General features: G+C 42.0%; 1 protein-coding gene across 1 annotated transcript in view; it reads left to right on the top strand.

The window, feature by feature from the left end:
* The window catches only part of TSHR (thyroid stimulating hormone receptor), a 119,257-nt gene that overhangs the window by 79,776 nt on the left and 16,219 nt on the right, over nt 1-23,262 (top strand). The window contains exons 6-8 of the mRNA XM_004681650.2: nt 1,464-1,541; nt 6,378-6,446; nt 17,505-17,582. Coding sequence (XP_004681707.1) covers nt 1,464-1,541; nt 6,378-6,446; nt 17,505-17,582 — 225 coding nt within the window. The remainder of the gene's footprint in view (nt 1-1,463; nt 1,542-6,377; nt 6,447-17,504; nt 17,583-23,262) is intronic.

The raw sequence follows: 23,262 nt of genomic DNA, 5'->3' as shown, positions 1-23,262 counted from the left end.
GGGAATTTAAAATTTTAAACAGTCACGAGGTATGGGGAGATTTATTTGGAGCTTGTGGGTTGAAGGACAAAAGAAGGTTGGGCAGGAAAATGGTTGGAGAGGAAAATGAATTTGAAACAATTGGTACTTGAGGTGGTCACAGGAAAACTTAGAAATGGGAGAGGCACATCATTTCCCAGGCTCACTCGATGCTTCGCTCTTGCTTTAGCAAAGCACAGAGCCCTGTTGGCAGCCTCCCTCCCACTCACTGCCCAGCATGACTGCAATCAGAATAGCTAAGAGGCTTGAGCACCTCTGTAAAAAATGGTGATTACCTGCAGGAGAGTAACTCTATTTCTTCCTTTCCTGTATGTTTTGATTTTTTTTTTTTTCATAAAGACATGCAAAGAACCCAACCATTCCAAAATAAAACAAGAACTTTTTGAATTCTTCCTTTCTCCCCACTCCTAACCAGACCACCTCCCCTTTTTATAAATCTCTCCGCAGCGTTGTAATGATAATAATGAACCCTTATACCTTCTATGCTTCGTGCTCTTCAGAGGACTTTCATTATCTAATTTAATTTTCAAAGCAACTCTGTCAGTGGGGAATGCAAGGAACTTTACTCTGCAAAATAGATGAAGATTCTGGAGCATGAATGGGGTGAAATTATCTATCTAAGGTCATCTGGCTCAATTAACAACAAACAGGCTGCTCCCCAAATCTCTAGGTTGAGGGTTCTCCTCGCTACTAAACTAATTACTAAACTAATTGTCTTCCTCCTTAAGTATTCTGGAGCGTGATTCTTTTTACATTATATTAAGACAATTCAGAACACATATGAAACATAAGTTAGGGGCTGACGTTTTACTTTGCCAAAAGGTTCCTGCGCTCTGCCCAAGAATTCACCTCAGGGCTCTTTTTGGATTTTGGGCAAGAAAAATAGTGACCATGCTTAACTTGCTACGGAGAGCTCAGTTCAAAATACTGCAGTGTTGTGGGAAACAGACGAGCTTAGAAGTGAGCCACAGGAGCACCTGTCTGGCAGAGTTTTGCGAGTGGGCATTTTGGTAATACTCATGGAATGAAACAGACTGAGCCCATTCTCCCAACCCTCTTAGAGTCTTCATACCCCTAGAAAATCTAAGGACTATGTGCAAAATGTTTTTCCAAATTTCGAAGTCTCTGGGACACCCCCCGCCCATTTCTGCTCACCTTGACCATGAGTTTGAAGTCGGGGAGCTTGACCCACACCCAAAACTCCTGTGGCTGCTGCACATTTGGGGCCCTGATTGAGTATCTACCTCAGACACCTCATTGAACCTCTGAGCCCCTAGTGGCTCAAAAAGTCAAGGAAGTGTAAAAAGAAATAACAAAGTGAATTGTGTCCAGCTACTGATTTAAGTGTGTGTGCAAGAGAACCCAGCTTTGCCAGGATAAGCAATTTTTTTTTTTAACCAAGTGTTTTTGTTCATCTTTTGCAGTGAAATTACAGACAACCCTTATATGACTTCAATCCCTGCAAATGCTTTCCAGGGACTGTGCAATGAAACTGTGACACTGTGAGTATTGCCAAGGCTACTCCTCTCTACAACAAATTTTTATTTTGGTCATTGTCCTATTTTCAGGCCATAGGAGAACCATACTACCTTGGAATCTATTTTATTAATCTACAAAGTGTTGCCCGGAATTAATAGTGTAACTTTATTACCTTAGAGAATGGTGCTCTACAGGTGACAAGATGCTTTAGGTCTTTAAGTCTTTAAGTCTTGTCTTTAAGTCTTCCCTTACAGAAGTGGTCAGCACACTCAATGGGTAAAGGAGCAATTAGGTTTTACCAACCTAAAGGTCTTTGTGACCCCATCCAATTGCCGACGGGAGGCAAAAACAGCCATTGTGTTCTTGTATGGTGCATAAACAAAAGAGCATATATTCCAATAAAATGTCTTTTACAAAAACAGGCAGTGACCAGATTTGGCCTACAGGCCTTGTGATACAATATTCTGTATTCTAGTGTCCCATGGAGCAGAAGCAGAACTTAAAATAAATTGAAATGACATTCCTGAGGTCACTGAGTTAGAGAACAGGACCATTAAAGATTTTCCAAATTCTGTACTCACACTTCAACTTTGTCATCACAAACTGAACTTCTGTAAAGTATTGAATAGAAACAGTGCTGCTATACATTATTGTCCTTCCAGAGTTTGAATGGATTCTGTTCTTTCGATGTTCAAAATTAGAGGCTTTACCAGGAAGATTCACAAAAAGTTCTAAAAGAGAAGGTCTAATAGAGGTATAAAGATAAGTTATCCAAACTGATAGGGAACTGCCCTCTCACTGAATTAATAACCAAACAGGACTGGGATTACATCCAAAGGATCCCTTCTCTCCATGTTCAGTACCACTGCACAGGAACACATCTGGTGGGATTTTTGCCTGGATTTTCACCCTTGCTTTTTCTCTTGCCACACTGTACCCCTAAGCCTGTAACTCTGATTGAATGGTTCCCTAGCAGAAGTGTTCCAAGCTTCCACCTAACTCCTCTAAAGAGACTGTCCAACTCCACTCTTAGCATTCTAGCCCTGTGCAACTAATGGAACCAGAAGGACTCTCTCACAGTGGGCCTTTTGGTTCATCCCTTTCCAAACATGGCAAGAATAAATCAGCACTAAAACAATGCCATGGGCATGCCAGTGTCAGGTCACTATCTGTGGGTTCTCACATGAGTGCTGATAACTGCAAGACCACTCAGGCTCAGGGTGAAACTACAATGGGGTTTGCTTAACAAACAAGAAGTGGGGGAACAGAAACATTTCTAAGGCCACGAGTGCCACCTGTCTCAGCCCACTTAGTCTCTGCAGTGTCCAGTAGTTCCAAGCAAAGGCCACTAATGCAAGATGACACGATTTTGTCAATGAGGGCCTGGAGTTCATGACACACTGGTAAGCAGTAGACCAGGATCCAACTTAGAGCAGCAGCTAAGGGTGCTCACAGTTGGGGCCTGCAGTGACAACACAGCAGCCCACAGTAATAGTCTGAAGCCAGAGCTAAATGGCACCGACACTGAGCCAGGCAGCAATAGAGGCAACAGCGCTGGGAGATGGAACAGACGCTCAGAAGCTGTAGACAGCTCTCACTAGGGGCCGGACATAGTGCTGGTCACCTGTCAGCGGTGCTATTAGCTCTGGCCAGGGGTGTCGGTCATCAAGAGGCAGCATCACAGACACCAGTGTTTCAGCTCTTTGTGAGCTATTGGTATGAACCAATAGCCAACAGTTCTTTGGGCCAAAGCCAACTGTGACCTGAGAGGCAGAGCCAGACACAGCTGTAGTGGCCAGATTGCTGTGCAGTGGTCTGTGGGTCCAGATTTCATCTGCATCTTGATATGTCTTAAGAGGCCATCTGCTGAATCCATCTCACTTTGGAGGCAGGCTGCTGATACTTCATTTCTCTTTAGGGTGGGGCTGCTCAGTGAATCAAGCTGGCTCTCAAAGGTGTCTGCCTTCTCACTTCTTCAGGATCCCCAATCCGACAAGCCAGACTGGACTGTATTCCCATCCTAAGCATTTGGCTGGTGATATTAAACTGAATTTTCAATCCACATAATAAGCTCAAGTCCTTGAATGATAGATGAAGAGCTCAAATCCAGTAGATCCATTTCCAGTCCCGGTGCGCAATACAAACGAGAAAACCCCAGACCCCACCCCAGCTCCTGGGCTCTGCAAGTCACAGCTGGAGTGTGGAAGGAGGCACGCTGTCACACCTTCAGTGAGGCCAGTATAACAATGCAAGGGGCCGTGAGCCACAGCAGCACAGTCCAGCTGTTGCAGCATGAGCTCCATGCTGGCCAGGCACTCTGTGGGCCTCTGTTCTGGAAGCTTGGCTTCTGCAGCCAAGCCGGGGCAGCCATCAGGAAACCACCACAGTGGCCGCTGCTGGGCCACTTTCAGGGCAGCCTGGACACTGCCCCACTTGGGCCAGACCACCGGAGCCTCAGCAGGGCCTCCTGTACTGGGGCAGCAGGTGGGGAAGCACCAGAGCAGCTGCTCAAGTGAGTTCCACTCGAGACCCTGCAGTGGGTGCTCAAACCCAGCTGGCACAGGGGAGAGGCTGGCCACAGCAGCCCGCTAAGATGGCTGGGAACTCCCGCCATTGCGGAATCTGGGTCCACCGGGGATCCCCCTGGGGCCCCTCACAGTGGGTGTAGCTGGCAGTAAAACTGCTGCTTGCTCAGCCGGCAGCAGCTGGCACCAAGGGAGGGGAGCAGCCTCTGGCCCCAGACAAGTCGCTAGGCCCCGCTGCTTGGCGCCAGCAGAAGCTGATCCTGCACCCGGCTTACGCCAGGGGCGCCTGGTTTCAAGAGCTCTCTTGAGAGGACAAGATTCCTGCTCGGTCACCATTTCACTTGACAAAACAAAGAACTGGTCTTAGCCTGTTCAGCCCCAAACCTAGCGTATGTTCCTCATTTCAGGGTTGTCATTGTCCTATTTAGTACTCATGCGCCATAAACTCCTGATTTTCTAACAGAATATTACTTATACCTCTTGCATAATTTCTTGAGGACCCAGCAGTCCTCCCAAGTGAAAGCTGCCCACAGTCCCAGCCTGGCAGGGGCTCAGGATGCTGCTGGATATTTGACTATGAGAAGCTACTATTTCCTGCAGTCTGGAGCTGGGGGTGGCCTGAGATCACCAAGACCTTTGCGAGTGACTGGTTCCAGGTTCCTGCAAAAATTGCTTGCTTCTTTGTTAAAGCTCGGGCCCAAAACACTATACACTTGAAAGAATATGTGTCCAACAGTAGCATTTGCACCCACATTCCTGGGAGGGCGACGTTGCACTAAGAGCTTGCATGCTCTCTCTTTCTTCATACTTGGATTTTTCAAGACCTACTTGTCCCTTCAGAGTTTTAGTTAAGCTCTGAAATGGAACTTCAACAAAAAAACATTTGTAATGTCAAGGACTTTCCAAAAGTTCGGGAAACTAGAAATACTCACTGTATAATTCTCAGAGCTTCATAAAAAAAAAAAAAAAAAACTCTAGTTGAAACAAAACTTAACCATGGGAGCTTTCTCAGCTTCTGTGCCTGGCACCCCGGGGGACTGAGTCCACTCCCAGTCCACATTCATAGCTGGAATTAAACCCTTGTGTCATTATTTAAAACAAAACAAAAACAAAGTTTACTTCTCCAACAGAACTACATAGGATAAATCCAATTTTTCAGGGTACTCCTTTTAATATAGCATCTCATAAATGTCCTAAACTGTGGGAAATACATTAATGATTTGAGCCTTCCAATAACCTTACCATTAGGTCTTATCACATATTCACAGATCAGGAAACTGGAGCTACTGGAGACTGAGGGATTCTCAGGATCACCTGCTATGAAGTCCCAGAGCCAAGTCTAACTCTAAATTTGGAGTTTCTTGTGTGCTTCTTACTGTGTTATTACTATAATAGGAGCCACAGGTAGTGGGATACAGTGACATTCCAGAGTTCCCCCACAAATGCCACTGGCTGTGTCTGTGTGTGATCACCGCTGCCTTCTCTAATCTCAGACCATAGCAGCTCGCTATGGACCAGAACTCCCAGCCTGGGCTGCTTCTCCCACAGGAAGGCTGTGTGCCTTTTGAGGGTGGGAAGGCTTACATTTGTGGTGAGAAGTCCTGATTCCCAACAGCTCGTCAGCAACATGGTTTTGGCAGGTCATCTCCATGTCTCAGTATGTTCACTAGGAAACAGAAGTGTAATACTTCTGTTTGGCCCCTGGAGTCATTACATGAATTAATCCATTGCAGAAAGAAAGAAAAAAAAAACAGCAACAAGTTACAACTTTAAAATTTCCACAGAAAGCCACCATCCATGTTCTTTGTCAGATTCGTCCCCGAGGTTCACTTCAATTCAATCCACACCTTAAAGTGTTTAATCTCTGACAAAACCTGAGGGTAAAACTGTGACTAAAACACAAATGTAAGATCATGCTTTAATTGGAAAAATATAAAACCTGTCACTCTGATGAATGTCTTGAAGAGTGCTTGTATTTTAAAAAACTGCAATTATTCCTCCTTTACTGACATTGGATTAACTATTACCTGAAATCTCTGTTTTTTTGAGTAGGTGTGGAACATTTTTTAAGTTTTTAATAATGGAAAATTCTTTTCCTCAAAGTGAATCTACTTCAGCAAAACAGCTTCAAATTATTAGAAGCCAAGTCTGGAGAGTGGGGACTTAAACTGGAAAGTATTATCAAATTTCCCAAATAAGACATTTTGTAAAGTTTTCCACAGGACTTGAGAACCCTCAATCCACCTTTCTGACACTGAAGAAATGAAGCCCAACCCTCAGAACCTGCCAGCACCACCTCTCACAGGTCACTGACTTTTCTCTTTGTGGTTGCAGGAAACTCTACAATAATGGCTTCACTGCGGTCCAAGCACACGCTTTCAATGGGACGAAGCTGGATGCTGTGTAAGTGAGGGAAGTTGGGGAAAAGGTTCTCCTCTCCCAGATACCCACTCCCAAGAAGGACCCACCACACAGTGGGACAGAATTCTGCCATAGGTTCTGCCAGAGCACCCCTCAACCCCAGAATGTCCAAGACTTGGTGTTGATGTTAAGGGATGTGGCAAGTACTGCCGTGGGAGACACTACGGTGACTCCCACTCCAAATCCAAAGCTCTTATCCCGATCTAATGGAAAATGATAGTGTCCCTTCAGTTACCCACAGTGCAGGTGTGTGCGTGTGTGTGTGTGTGTGTGTGTGAATGTTTATTTACTCTGTACATGAAAGAATGAAAGAAAGGGGCTATAATTAAGCCCAAAGCTGTTCAGAAAGTAAGGTTTTCCAATTTGGTTCTTTCTGACTGGTTTTCAGGAGAGGTATCAGTTTATACTTGATTCACTCAAAAATACCCAAAAAGCCATAGCCCACCTTGTCGTCCCGCAACATAAGAGAACTGGACATTTGCAGAATGCTGGTTATTTTTTGTCATACTTTCCTAGGAGGCATTTGTGGTCCCCAGCACCTACGCCAGGGCAGTTTTTGTTTCCAAGGGTTTGTGGACTGGCGCAACCATATTGGTGTGTTTGTAACCTAATCGAAAAATAGCTTTAGTGGCGTTGCTTCCCACAGTATGGTGGACGACTAGTTTCAGTGCCCTCCCATTACAAAACAACTATATCTTACGTTTTTTTAAAGTGCATCTGAGGGCCCTTCCTGATGACTCAACAGACTAAGGTGCAGCATTGCGACGCTGGCCATAGCTGCCTCAGCGCGAGTTTGATCCCCAGTCAGGGAGGTGACCCACATGGTGTGGCAGACCTCTCCTGACCTGCCCCCTGCTCCCCCAAGCAGTACACTTCGTCAATCTGACTGTTCTGCTCCCTACTCTGTCTCTGGTGGATCCTCTCACCACCCCTGCACCTGTATGCTGTACCCCATCTCTCTATGCTTAAATAAATAAATCTTTTTAAAAATAAAATAAAATGCATTTGATGTTACAGCTCTAAAAGAGAGGAGTAAAATAAATGAGGAAGCCAGGAGCTGATCACAGAGGGTGGAGTCCCCTCCGGCACCTGCCAGCTTCAGTGTGCCAGATCAGGCGGAGGCGCAAGTGGGAGGACAGAGCAAGTGAGGGAAACCCCGAGCCACCAGGTGCAGCCAGAAACCATGCAAGTAGAGCATGGAGCCCCTTGGTCCCACCTCCAGGCTCCTGAGGAATGAAATGCAGATCTATGGGGGGAGGGGCAATAGCGGAAATCCCATTGCAGGCTCCCAGATGTTTATTTTATTATTAATTTTTGAGATTAGGATAAATCAAATATGAGCTCACAGTTAAAATTCATGCATTGGAGAGAAAAAATAAAACTCGCCATGAACGAGTCAACTGAAGCAACAAATAACAGATTTTTGCTTCTTATTTGTTTTATAACACCCCATTAAGTATTTAAACATATTTTTTCAGCTCCAGAAATCCTATTTGTTTTTTCTAAAATGTACCTGCCCGTTTTTGATTACTGCTAGCTTTTGCAGTAATTTATTTATTTATGTGTGCATTATTCTGGTACAGGTCCGAGGTGCAGGGAAAGAGAAGATTCAACAGTCAGGGTATTAAACAGAACAGGTAGGTCAATGAAGTACACTGCTGAGGGGAGCAGCAGGCAGGTCAGGAGAGGTCTGCTATGCCATGTGGGTCAGTTCCCAGGTCGGGAATCAAACTCATGCTGCCGTGGCTGTGATAGTGCTGTGCTTTAACCCACTGTGCCATCAGGGAGGGCCCTCCATCTTTTTTCTTTGAATATTTTCTATATACTTTTAAAGGTTTTTATAAGTCTTTTTTTTAAAGATTTATTTGTTTATGCATACAGAACTGGGGTACAGGCCAGTGGGTGGTAAGAGAATCCACCAGAGACAGAGTGGAGAGCAGAACAGGCTGACCGGCTAAGTACACTGCTGAGGGGAGCAGCTGGCCAGACAGGAGAGGTCTGCCGCGCCATGTGGTCACCTCCAGGGCCAGGATTGAGCTCGGGTCTAAGGCTGCTGTGGTTAGCTTCATAGTGCTGTGCTTTAACCTGTTGCGCCACCAGAGAGGGCCCTATACTTTTTAAAATAAGATTTACTTATTTATGCATATGAGAACCAGAATACAGGCCAGAGATGGGGGAGGGGGAACAAGAGGATTCACCAGAGACAGAGTGGGGAGCAGAACAACTATTTTTAAACCCAGACATGGTCATTGCAAAATCTGAACACCTATAATTCCAGATCTGTTGTGTTTTACAGTGCCTCTCAAACTTTATTGAGCATATAAACCATCTGGTGAATCTTGTTTTAAAAAGATGAATAGTAGATAATTTCACTCATAAGTGAACTATAGAGAAATAAAACAAGGGAACAGATAAAACTAAACCAACACCAATCCTAGAAAATGACTGCTAGAGGGGGAAAGTGGGAGCAGGGACAAACTGGGGAGAATTGACACTGCTAGAGGGGGAAAGTGGGAGCAGGGACAAAGTGGGGAGAATTGACACTGCTAGAGGGGGAAAGTGGGAGCAGGGACAAAGTGGGGAGAGTGCTTGATAGATTCTAGAGGAAGACTGTGGGGCCTTTGGTAGTGGGTATGGGCTAGAGAGGTGGAACAAAGAGGTGGGAACCTATTCCCATCCCCCTAAATCATGTACAGTATTGTAACCCAGTGTTATCTCGATATCAAGAAAAAAAATCATCAGATTTTGATTTGGTAGATCTGGAGTGAGCTAACAAATTGTTCACACACACACACACACACACAGATTAAGTGCTAGTGCTCAGGTTTCAGGAGAATTGGTGGGCTGAGTATGATTCAATTTTTAAACGGTAGGTGCTAGTAAGTTCAGTTATGATACTTAAGCATGGCTTTCTCAGTTATTCAAAGTGGGTCCCCACTATTTTCTAGGCTTTTGGGTTTCTCAGAGTCTTTAGCAAATGAATAATTAGAGCTAGATTTTTTTGGATTATATGGCTATGACCTCATTCAACTGAATTTTTTTTAAGTTTTATTTATTTATGCATATAAGAACTGGGGTACAAGCCAGAGGTATGGGGAGTGAGAGGATTCAACAGAGACAGTGTGGGAAGCAGAACTGACAGAAATATTAAAATACACTGCTGAGGGGAGCAGCGGGCAGGTCAGGTGAGGTCTGTCATGCTATGTGGGTCACCTCCGAGGCCAGGGATCGAACTTGTGCTATTTGTGAGCAGTGGCTGTGGACTGCTTCACAGTGCTTTGGTTTTAACTGGCTATGCCACCAAGGAGGGCCCCTCATTTAACTGATTTTAATAATTTTTCAAAATATATAAGTATGAGGGCTATCTAAAAAAGATTTAACAGATAGTTGTCCTTATTCATGAAGCTTATTTACAGTATTAGAAAGACATGACTTCCATCTTAATTTTATCATACAAGTCTCACCCAATCCTTCATTTACTTTTTAACATTTATAGAACACCTACTTTCATTGCTCAGCCAATTAAGATCATGAAATACAGAAGCTTCCAACTGGGAAGACTAGACTCATGTGATAGAAAGAAGACAACTCAAACTCAACCATAGCAAGTTTCACCAGCTTCTGTCTATACCAGCATGCCCTGGCATAAATGGTGGAGGCAGAGGCAAAGGCAACAAGCAAGAGCGTTACTAGACTCTAGAACTTAGCTTTTCCAACGTAGCAAGCTCACCAACTCAGTGAACTTCAGATGAAGACTGAGTACAACAGACCTTGATGAAAACACCTGACATGTTACGACATCCGTTAGGCCACGTATGTTTACTATTTGCTCTGAAACATCTCAGGCCTATTACCTCTGACTTCTCGGTAATGCTTAGATTTTTTTCCACAAAGTTTTTGAAAAGTTCCAAATGGAGCGCTCTGTAATCAGGAGAGTTGGCTGTACTAAGTGGCTTTCACTGTAAGCCTTTCTCACTAGAAGCCTGTTATTTTATGATTTTGGCCATAAAATCAGACTATTAAAGGAACTAATTTTCTATTGAAAAGATGGGAAAAAATTACAATGGACCAATAATTTCTGTTCCAGCTTTTCCCCAATTTTTGTAGTTAGAGAAGTAATGGGGTACTGGGAAAGCTCGAGGCTATAGCATTTCCTAAATTACATCCCTTGAACTCTCTCCTCATGGCAAATTAATGGATATTATTTTTTAAAGTTATTAATGACATTATAAAATCAAACTGTCTCCAGGTGCACTTCTCCAGTCTTAAAATAAAAATCTGAACTGCTAGTATCCAAGACAAAGAAATAGTATGTAAAGTTTCCCAGGGAGTTCTTGGTTCCAGGAGCATCTCTTTGGAGAGCTGTTGCAAAGAACACTTTTTGGGGAATGATACTCAAGAATGTTCCAATATATCATCTTGTTGGGAGTCACGTAAATGTACCTAGGTTTACTTTAGAGGCAACCTAAGAGCAAATAAGATTTTTAACTCACTTGATTGTCTTCTGAAATTAGACCTATGAAGAGATTGTGTAGAAAGACTTTCTCCTGTGATTAGCCAAGCTTCTCATACAGGGTATTCTCAGACAACATCCTGGTCTCTATGAGATGTTTGCCTAATGACAGTCATTGTGTTGGGGGCAATGGGTTTTAACTCACTGTTTTTCTGAATTATAGTCTGTTTTAGTCACTGTAACTCTCTTGAAAGATAGGAAAGAAATTGTGTGCAAAATCTTTTTTTTTAATTTATTTATGCATACAAGAACTGGGGTATAGGTCAGGGGTGGGGTGGGGACACAGGATTCAACAGAGACAGACTAGGGGACAGAATCGGCAGACATGCTGAAATACACTGCTGAGGAGACAGCAGACCTCTGCTGCACCATGTGGGCCAGCTTCCTGGCTGGGGCGCCAACTCATGCTGCAGTGACTGCTGATACCTTGATAGCTATGTACTTTAACCCCTGAGGCCCCTGGGGCACCATCTTTTCCATACTTTCTTGACAATTTAATATAAAATATTAAAGTTATTTGGAATACTTTAAAAAATAATATTTCCTAACAGAATCATTTGTTTCTTGTTTTTACAAGTTTAGATCAGAAAGATCAAAAACTTTATTTGGGGAGCACCAGAGAGCAAATATTTTGGGCTCTATGAATCTATGATCTCAGTCACAGCTACTCAGCTTTGCCCTCAAAGTGTGAAAGCAGCCACAGATGATATATAAACCAGTGAGTTTGATTGTATTCCAAATAAAACTTTATTTACAAAAACACAGGTGGCAGGTAAGATTTCACCAGTCACTGGTCCCCTTTTGTGAACCTTTAGTCTAGATGAAGGTGTTCAGTGAGGCTAAGCACTGTGAGATGAAATATGTGGTCTCTTTCTTCCAATTCCTGATAAAGATGGAAAGCCAAGCATGGGATAAAAATAAGAAGGGTCTGGGTAAAATTATTTTGGGTGTTGAAAGTTCCAGCCCAATCATAATAGAAAACAACATTTTTTTTCTTTTTTCAATCAGTATTTGGAAACCTAACTTGAAATTCCACATCTGTTTTAAAACAACTTTAAATTGTTTTAAATTTCATCTATTCATCCTCTACCCTAAGTTTCTGATTCCTAGCGGATATAGATTTATTCCTCCCTCACACACACCCCCAGCCCCAGATTTAAGCACTTCATCTAAACCCAAGGTAAAATTAAGATGATTATCTTGTAAGGAGACTTAGGACTACAGGAAGACAGGTTTGAGGTATACATGGAGAAAACAGGTCAAATTGTTATAGCAATAATGAATCAGTATTCACTTTGTGATTTTAATAAGGCTGTTCACTGTTTCAATGTAAAGTGTGATTTTATACTAATGTAAATGTTTAAATATCCTATCCCATAGTCATTCTAATAGTGTTCAAGGATAGCATGTAGTATGTACTTCGATAAATTCTCCAGAAGTATGTTCAAATGTCTAGGTTATAATTTAAACAACATGCTATCCAAAATAGCAATTGTCCCCTATCATCTACCTCACACGAATTTACTGAAAAGAGCAGATATGACCTCATTTAGACCCATTTTTTTTATTAACACCAGTATATGATTCCAACCACGAGGGATAAATTCCACTCTGAGAACTAGCTTTGTACCGTATTCACTAGCAGCTGGTAATTATTTAGAAGTTCATGAAAATGAATGAAATGGCAGATGTAACAAAGCACAAGGTCCTGTGACTTCAGATGGAACCAAGCACATTGTCGTCGCTCAGCTGTGAAATTAGTAATAATGCAGGTATCCCCTGCTCAACAGAAGTTGAACTGATGTCGTTCCCAAGTTAAGCCATGTGTTCATTCTTTGGAACCTCTTTTCCATCTCCTTCTACGCAATCTGGGTGGGGGTGGGGGGGGAATCTGTTGTGCTCTCAGTGTCTAAGTGTCTGGAACTTAGACAAGCTCCAGGAACCGGCTACTCTCTGACAGTAAACATTTAGGCAGGAGAGAAAATACCATGTTGATGAGCTAAGAAGAAACTAAACGCTAATCATCGAAAAGTCAACACCACTCAGTGCTAATTAGCATCACACATTTGCTCATTAGAAGCAAAGCACCACAGCTGGAGCATTGAGAAAAGCTGACCTTAGAGAAGATTATAAGATCAAGCAGGCTATTATTTCTCATGGGGCAAGCTCTTGAACAGCTTGGAGGATATGATCCCACACTGGCTGTTCCCTCTGCCTCAAGAAACCTTGAGAATTTGCTCACCTGTTACTGTTCAGAAACAGGTGTCCTGATTCAGCCAGCAATGAGGGCTGGATTCCCTTTACTTTTCCAAATAACCACGCTATGGGGGCAAAGGAGGGGAAGACCAGGCTCCCCACCGAAGTGTTCCCAGGAGAATCTCACAACATAAACATGTGCCAGTCCTACTTTTCTCGAAAGGGATTATGAGATGCAGGCTGAGATTCCATTTTGGAGCTGAAATGTACCCTAAAAATTCCCCGGAAAACAAGCTTTCTTTGCCACAGTATCATACTCCTCTGACATGGATCACTTCCTCATGTAAACATTCTATCAGGGGTGCCGTTTTTCTAGAGGAGATATGTTCATCCAGCACGTGCCAAGAGTGAGGTAAATGGGGAGGAGAGTGAGCCACCTACAATACTGAGTTTGTCTAATACTGAATTTGTCAGGTGGATTTTCTCCCCCAACTCATTTCTGACCCTCTCCATTTTTCTGAATATGTTATCCTTCCTTAATGGTGAAATGCACAATACTGAAATCAAGGCAGGGTTTATTAACTCTTCTCCTACTATATGAAAAATATAACATATCTTTTCAAGGAAGAACTTAATTATTCCAAGAAGTTCTCAAAAATGTATAAATCCTCTAAACGGTGAAAAAAACTAACACACACAGATATATCACTTTTTTTTAAAGGAAATGCCAGTTATTTCCTTTTACGCCCTTCCGGTATTTATATCTCAAACACCTGACTTTGAAATTGTCTTTTATTTTACCTCTAAAAACAAAACTTTCTACTCAATTTTAAGTTCATTTATATTTACCTTGTCCCTGAAAGAGTGCAAATTATTGGACACACACCTGTAACAATCATTTCCACACCTGTAACAATCATTTCTGAGAAGCATTACCCGTTGTTACCCAGAATGGGCCTATTACACATTGAGCCCCCTCCTTCCCACCCCACCAAGGTTTGTCACTGAGTTACCCAAGTCAGTTTACAGAACATTGATTCTAGAGCAATCAGGAGGAGTCGCAGTCAAGCAGTCAGTTGAATTAGACTGACATTCTCAATAAGCTTTGTGTGATCAGTGGGGCAAGTGGGAGCTTTTCTCCCTGGAGATTAAGGTTTCTGCAGATGTATTTCCCAACTGCACTTCTCTATCAGATGGCAGGTAGAATGAACAATCTGAACCCAAGGTTAAAAGCAAAAATAAAGCAGCTAACACCAGAATGACACTTCATTTTTAAGCACCTAAATATGAGGCCCCAAACAGCCTGTTGGATTCCGAGAAGGCAGCCTCCCCCAAGACTCAGTTCATCCCTGTGTGTGTTGGCAGCCCACCACCCCCCACACACCCCAACCCTCACCCCCGCCATCCTCCTTCTCTCCTCTGGACTCTGGGTGGCTTTCCCAGTTGGAAATCTTCTGCGTTGTTTCTGGTAAACTGCGATGTGCATGAACAAACCTTCTTATCCTTGGGGGAGTATTGAATATCAGATGAAAACACTGCAGAATTGGATGAGGAACTATTGAGATTTACAATAATGTATAATGATTAGAGCAAGCTGATCTTCACTTACAGCAGTTGGCAGTGGAGAGAAAGAACTGAGATGAGCTCACCAGTCCTTGCTTGGCTTTCACCAGCCTAAGAAGTGATTGTGATTAGCAAGCCACATGAGCCAAAGAATAAAAGAGACACAAGCCAGTGTGATGCTTCTTGCTGTCCTGTTACAAAGTTAGGCAAATCAAATCTTCTCAAGGTGGCCTTGGCCAATGCTAGCTATCATTGCACCAAGGGCACACTGTAAACACAGTGGGTTGAAGGAAAGTCAAGCAATGATAACATGAAGCCTGTGATGAGGGCCTTCAGTGGTAGCCATTCATCCAGAAGATTTATGTTGACTGCTTTAGCCTCTCAGTTAGGTCTACATACAAATACGAGGTCATTGGTGCTCTACAGCTCAGACTTGACAGCATCCGTAAGCTCAGTGTTCAGCGCTAGCTGGGCCCACATCCGGGCCATGTGTGCTTGTGGCATCTGTCAGCCTTCTCACAAGAAAGACAACTGCTGAGTCATATTTCATTCTCTATAATTTTTTCCTTAAAGCTCTCACAGGCACCACCTTAAGAGCTTAGTGTCACCCGCCTCACTGTTGGAAAGGTCCATTGATTTTTTTTTAATTCACTCATTTACATGTTCATTCAGTAAATAATTATGGAGGCATTTAACCCAGCACTGATGATCCAGCAATGACTAAGACAAACAGTTGATGCTCTGGTTGGGGACACTGAAGACAAACAGAAAACAAGAGACATAGAGGGACAATGCCACGAGGGAACTGAGGGACCTAAGGGGTGCAGTGAGGGAAATGAGTGGTGACTACTTTAGATCAGGCAGTTCATCACCTCAGCTTGAGGAAAAAATGGAAAGAATCACAAAGTCTGCACCAATTTCTGTGGCCTCACTTTATGGGCTCCAGCTACTTCCTCATCCAGTTAACCCCTCATCTGCCCAGAAAAGGAAGACTTCATTGGTGGTTGGTAACATTCTTCTTTCCCCAGCTGCTCCATTGAAGACCCATTTCTTGATCTCAGGTGGCTTCCTCTTATTCTAAGAAGTTCTGTCCTTTAGAGAGGACTGGAGGAGAGCTGAGTGCTGGACCAGGAACAACTGAGGGCCAGAATCTACTAAAAGCACTGTTTGTTCCTGCCTTTGTTCAGCAGCAACAGATGCTACCCCTCCTCCTCCATTCTCCACAAATGAGGACACCTGACCCTTTTCTCCTCAGTTTAGAGAAAGAGAAGTGCAGCTAGGTAACCCAGGGGGTGCTTTTAAATGAGGACTCTGGAACAGGAAACCTCTGACCCAAGGTCTTAACAAGCATTGTAAAGGATTTTCCATCATGAAGCACAAATAGCATAAATAAACTAGGGGTGTGACACTATCTAAGCAGACCTCCTAAATTCTTCAGTGTATCCATTTGCATCAGTAGGTGGTCACTCACTAGCTCTTCAGTTCACTAGGCTCTGTGGTGAGTTCAACATATGTCATGGAGATCATTCACAACCAGAATATACATGTACACTGCTTCTTTTCAGATAATCTTGTTCTCTTAAAAAGCCAGGGGCCAGATGGAACCAGTTTCAAAGTCCTTGAAAGCTTTAATCTATTAGAGGTAATTTTATGTTCGAGAATCACTTTATGACTTAAATTGCTTCAAAAGTATTTTACCCTCAAATGCCCAATGTGTTTTCAAAATGGAGAGGTCAATGTGACCACCAAAACCCTATCAGGAAAGGGACCCTCAGTTATGGTATCTCTATGACCTGCTCCCACAAGCATAAATGAAAATGCAAGTCACCCAATTACATTTTAATTTCAGATGAACAACAAATCACTTTTTAATATAACAATGTCTTCAAAAGTTGCATTCAGATGAACCACAAATCACTTTTTAATATAAGAATGTCTTCAAAAGTTGCATGGGGCATACTTACACTAAAATATTATTAACTATCTGAAAATCAAAATTAACTGGGTATCTTATATTTGGACCCCGAAGAAAACATCTGAATCTCTGACAATCCCTGTCACCACTCACCACTTTCACCACATTCATTTCACTGTTGCTTTAAGCCCTGTTTTCAAAAACAAATGAGGTTATTCTTCTATAGTAAGAAACAAAGTTTAAATCTGTTTGGTATTGAGGATTATTGGAAACTATAATTACCACTATCCAAGTAAATAGGGAATTAGGCATCTTTCACAAAATCTAATGGGCCAAACATACTCATATTCAAAGATTTCGACAATGACTAATGTGTATAAATCTTGCACAATTGAAACCCAGCATGTTTTGAATGCTTAAGGCAAAAAAGTAAGGTGTTTCACAAATTCTTGGGCCTCCTTGGTAGCCTAAGGGTTAAGTCTCAGCACTAGCACCCTTCTAGCATGAGTTTGATCCCTGATAAGGAGTTGACACACATGGTGCAGCAGACCTCTCCTGTCTCACCCGCTGCTCCCCTCAGCAGTGTATTTTACCCGCTACTCCCCTCAGCAGTGTATTTCAGAAAAACCACCTGTCTGCTCCCCACTCTGTCTCCGGTGAATCCTCTCACCACCCCCCACCCCCAACACACATACACCTCGGCCTACACACCAGTTCTTCTATGTAAAAATAAAATAAAAATTTTACAATAAAGGAATATTTATTTAAAAAAAAATAGTTAATAGAGAGACCAGGGTCACATTTCAGTTTGTATTAATTGGCTCAACCTCATTCATTCTCTCTCTTTCCTTAGTTACCTGAACAAGAATAAACACTTGACAGATATTGACAAAAGTGCATTCGGAGGTGTGTACAGTGGACCCACCTTGCTGTAAGTAACACATACCAAAAAAACATGTTTTCTTATTTCTTTTATTGGAAAGGGGGCATTAAGAGGAGCAGCTAGTGGTCATTGTTGGGCATGTTACTGGCTCGGCTAAAGGCTTCTGCTAGTATGTTCTGTCCAGCTGTCTAGGCTCCCTCTTGGAAGAAAATCCTGTGCTTTGAGACTCAGAAGACCCATATTGATGTCACCTTAGCATGAACATGCATAAAGAAAACAGGAATTTCTGAGAGCCTGTCTTTTGCAATATTCTCAGACATGAGATTTAAATACAAGGAAGGCATGCTAGGCTTTGCACAGAAAGTGTATATACATTCCACAGGCCTTATCACAAATAAGGAAGAAATTGTTTGATCATCTGCAAGAAAATATAGTTATTAGGGAAGACAAGATGTAAACATTTCTTAAAACAGCATGGAAATAATGACTATTCATGCATTTCCTCTGATTTATACCTCTACATACAGTCAGTGAGCAAGTTCTGTCCATCCTGCCTCCCTCATGCCTCTGTATCAGTGCTGTCTTCTTCATATTCTTGATTTTTACCTTAATTTAGAATCTAATCATTAAGTATATAGATCAGTCCTTGCTGAAGAGGACTACAGCATCCTATGAGATACATAAAACCATCCATTCAAGGCAAGAAGAAATATTGGAGTGTGCTTGCTGAGCTTGGGATACTTCATTAGGAATTTTCAGTAGACGAAGGTCACTGAAAGGTAGTCAGGGAAAGCCTCATTAAGAAGGTGTCAACTGGGAAAATATCTGAAATTAATAAAGGAACACGGCCTATGGCCACCTGAAGGAAGAACATTCTAGAAAAGTGCAAAGACCTCCATATGAGACTATACCTAGAATGTCTGAGGAACAACAGGATGCTATTATAGCTCAAAACCAGTAAGCTAAGGGGGGGGGAATAAGTTATAGTCAAAAAGATAATGGTGTAGGAAATAATAATTTGTGAATAGCCTTAGAGGTCACTACACAGTCTTTGATTTTTTCTTAGAGGGGAAGCTCCTGGAGCCTTCTGGTCTTAGGAGTGCCATGCTTTACAGGATCACACTACATGTGCTGAGAACACCCTGTAGAGGGTCCAGTGTGGAAGCAGGAAGACCACTTCGGAGTATCTCAAAATCATGTAGGCATGAGATGATTGTAGTTTAAGCAGGTAGTAGCAGTGGGAGTGATAAGAAATGGTCTGACTCTGACTCTATTTTTAAAATAAAGCCAATATGGTATGCATACAGGACATATGTAGAGAAGGAGAGGAGAGAAAAGTCAAGGACAACTGCACGGGCTTTAGCCTGAGCAGCTAGAAGGACAGACACACCATTTCCTGAGACAGGGAAGTCGAGAAGGAGGGACTGTGAGGGGAACAGCAGCTTGAGGTACCTGTTTCAACAAGTAGGCAGGGCTATCTATGGATGTGAAATTTACAGCAGAGATCAAGCTAGAGACATATTTGAGACTTGGTGTGTCGTGATAATAGGAGATGTTGATTTTTTTTTAAAGGTTTATTTATTTGTGCATACAGAACTGGGGTGCAGGCCAGAGGCTCAGGGGCAGTGAGAGGCTTCACCAGAGACAGAGTGGGGAACAGAACAGGCAGAAAGACAAAGTACACTGCTGAGGGGAGCAGCGGGCAGGCCAGGAGAGGTCTGCCACGCCATGTGGTCACCTCCGGGGCAGGTGGGAATTGAACTCATGAGGAAGTGGCTTTAGATTCTCAGTGCTGTGCTTTTAACCCACTGTGCCACCAGGGAGGGCCAGGAGATGTTGAATTTTTAAGAAATTTTAAAGAATGGAGACTTCTGACAACTTTCCCCACCAAAGTGATCATTCCTTAAAAAACATTAAAATGGCAGTAATTTATGAGGGAAAAAAAAAACACTACTTCTCAAGCACAAATTAAAAAGCATAAATTATCAATCAGAAAGAGAGTAAGTGTTAAGTGCTTTAGAAGACCAAGAAAAAGTTGCATGCTAAGTACCTGCTGGCTAATCGGAATCACCTAGAAAAGGTTATCAGTTAAATGTTAGTGTCCTACAGTGTGGGTATCAGTGACCCGAAAGCTGAACGTCTTTAAAAACTTCACCTATTTCCCCAAGGAAACTTTCCCAATCTGCACAAGCAAAGTTACTTCTTACACACATCAAAAGAAGATTTGAGTTTTCTTTTTTGTTAAAATGTCATCACCGGGGGCTTCCATAGAGCTGACCCACAGGGCACAGCAGACCTCTTCTGTCTTGCCCGCTGCTCCCTTCAGCAGTGTATTTCAGTGGATTCCCACTCTGTCTCTGGTGAGTCCTCTTGCCCCAAGCACCTCTGGCCTACATCCCAGTTCCCTCTATATAAAAAGAAATAAATCCTGGTTCCTCCCTGGTGGCGCAACAGGTTAAAGCCCAGCCCTACAAAGCTCTCTGAAACCACTGCAGCACAAGTTTGATTCCTAGCCAGGGAGTTAGACCTCTCTGGACACTCCCATTGCTCCCCTCAGCAGTGTATTTCACATCTGTTCTGCTTCCTATTTTGTCTCTGGTGAATCCTCTCACCACCACCACCACCCCCCCCCACCACCACCACACACACACCTCTGGGCTGTACCCCTGTACTTTTATGCATAAATAAATAAATCTTTTTTATGTCATCACTACAGCTCTAAGATAATGGAACAATTAAGGGCAGAAGTAGGCACTATTCTGATTGTGTGAGAGTTTATACTCTAAAATTTAAGGCTAAAACTCCCTTATTATTCAACTTGCAAGTCTCTGTTATCAAAGTACGTACTCTCTTAGGCAGAGATCAGAGCTTTGGGGAAGCTGAAAGGACCAACAGGAATCTTCATTGATAGTCTCCCAAAGACACCACACAAACAACTTTTCCCAGAAGCCTACTTCACAAATGTGACAAGCATCCAAGGATCCTCAGGCCTTTGAGGAGAGCTGTTGAGATGAAAAACATAAACTAGCGCGACCAGCGAACTTGCAAGGAATAGAGCCAATGCAAGAAGCAAGAAAACTTTATAAAAATGTAACAAATATCTTCAGAAAGATGATGTTTTACATCCATATAATGACATCTTATACAGGAATATACAAAAAACAAAACAAAACAAAAACCCTCTAATGCCTAGAAAACAATGTCAGGAAAAATCTCTCTGCCGTGATGCTTCTTAATATGACACCAAAGTACAAGCAATAAAAGCAAAAATAGCAAGTGGAGTTATAGCAAAGGAAATCATCAACAAAATGAAAAGGCAATCGACCAAACGGGAAAATATTGCAAATGATATAACTAAGGTGTTGATATCCAAGATATATAAGGAACTCAAATGACTCAATGCCAAAGAATGAGCGAATGACCTGAATACACATTTTTCCAAAGAAAAAAATGGACAACACGTACATGAAAAAGTGTTCAGTGTCACTAATCATCAGGGAAATGCAAATCAAAGCCACTTTGGCTGCCACTTCAGACCTGACAGAACAGCTGTTATCAAAAGTACAAGAGACCAGAGCTGTGAGGATGGGAGAAAAGGAACCATGAGAGCTATTGGAGGGAGGAGATGGTGCATGTTCACTGTACCATAGTGTACAGCCATAGGGAATATGGAGGAGTGGGGGGGGGGACTCCTCAAAATATCAAAAATTGAGCTAGATCCAGTAATTCCACAGAGTGTAGCTTATAGCTCTAAAGGACATGAAAACACTGTCTTAAATATCTGTACCCCCAGGTCATTGCAGTATTATTCACGATAGCTAAGACATGTAGACATCCTAAGTGTTCATCAATGAATGGACAAGTACAGAAATATTAATATTAATGATATATATTATATAGGATATGTGTGTATATGTTATATATGATATACATGTGAATCTTGTTCAACTATGTGAGAGCCAGCCATGTTTGCAGCAACAGAGATGAGACTTAAGGACACGATGCTAAATGGATGTCAGAGAGGAAAGGACAACTACTGTATGATCTCACTTGGAATCTACAAGAGTGAAACTCATAGGAACAAAGCTTAGATTGGTGGTTCCCGAGAGGAGGAGAGAGGTGAGGAAAATGGAGAGATGTTGGTTCAAGGGTACAAACTTCCAGTTATTAAACTGAGTAAGTTTGGAGATCAAATGGACAGTGTGGTGACTGTAGTTAACAATCCTGTATTAGGTATCTTAAAGTCACCAAAGGAGTAGATCTTAAGTGACCTCACCACCAAAATAGAAAAGAAATGGTAACTCTTTAAGGTGGTGGTATGTTATCTAGCTTTGTTGCTATGATTTCACAATCTATGGATATTTTGAAGCATCACCTTGTACATCTCAAATACACACAATGTTATATGTCTACTAATAACTTAATGAATCTTGTGGGAGAGTGAAAAAATCTCTTTGAAATTAAAAATGTGATCGCCAAGACAAAATAAATAAGCAAAAAATGTTATTAATCTCCCAAAGGAGAAACCATATTAGTATTTGTGGATGAACATAGGCATCTCAAATGGCATCTCCAATATAGTTTTCTGTATAGTCAATAAAAACAGTTAAACTTGCTCACTTTACCACCTCTTAGTGAGGTCTTCTCTCAGAAAAAGAATTTAAAACAGGTGCAACCTCTAAACTTAAATCTATTCTCTCTTTTCCAATCTCTATTAACTTTCTTTAGAAGCCTTTTTAGTTTCCTGTAGGAGTTCAATAATATTTTTACTTATTGATTTTCAATCAAGATACATAACCTCACTTTCCATTTTTATATTTCTAAAATTGTTGGTTATCTTGTATTCCATTACCATTATTTTGAAAGAGAAGCACTTGATGTTTCTAATACCAAAGGAAAAAACATACTGAAATGCAATGCCTTCCAAAATAGCCAGGGTTCTCTAAGGTCTAAATTATGTAACTCACTTTAATAAAAACTTACTATTGAAGATTATGAAATTATGATCATCCCACTTACTATTATAAGTATCTCCTAAGAAGAAGACATCTGTGTAATACCCTGTGTTTGCATTACATGAAAAAAAATAAATTTCACAAATGATATTTTTCCTATCACATAATCCAGTCAGTCATTTGAAAATCCATGGGTCCTGGCCATCCTGCTTTAGAGAATCTACAAGAAATATGAAAAATCTACATGAAAAATGTCTTTCACGTTTTCCTTTGGACTCTTAATGATTGTCAAAAGATCATACGATTAGATGATTGAAAGGTGACAGGATTCTGCTCAGGGTGTCAGAAGTTCACAGCTATGGGTATTACATGATTGGCTGGTAATCCTATCAAGATTATTCTTTGAAGGCATAATTTACATATACTTCTAGGCACAGTTTCTAAGCATTCAATTTGATGAGTTTTGGCAAAAGGATGTTACCCCATCACAGTCCAGATTTAGCATATTTTCATCCTCCAGAGATTCCCTCATGCCACACCCATGTCTTTGTATTTCTCTAGTACAATAGTCAAGGACTAAAGTTGCTGGGAGACAGCATCATTGTAGATTTAACTTTGCAGAAAAACTATCAACCTGTCTCCAGAAATAGTTGTCGCATTTCTGTTCCCACCAGGGAGGTATGAGAGCTCCCCCATGACCAGGTCAGCACACGTTTTATTTTCTGTCGGTATGATATGGCATCACATTGCAGGATTGTAAGGTGTTTCCCTGA

Source organism: Condylura cristata, unplaced genomic scaffold, assembly GCF_000260355.1.
Source record: "Condylura cristata isolate star-nosed mole 26May11 unplaced genomic scaffold, ConCri1.0 scaffold00013, whole genome shotgun sequence".
NCBI classification, from domain to species: domain Eukaryota; kingdom Metazoa; phylum Chordata; class Mammalia; order Eulipotyphla; family Talpidae; genus Condylura; species Condylura cristata.
The sequence above is the reverse complement of the archived record's forward strand: the minus strand, read 5'-3'. Positions and strand labels throughout refer to the sequence as shown.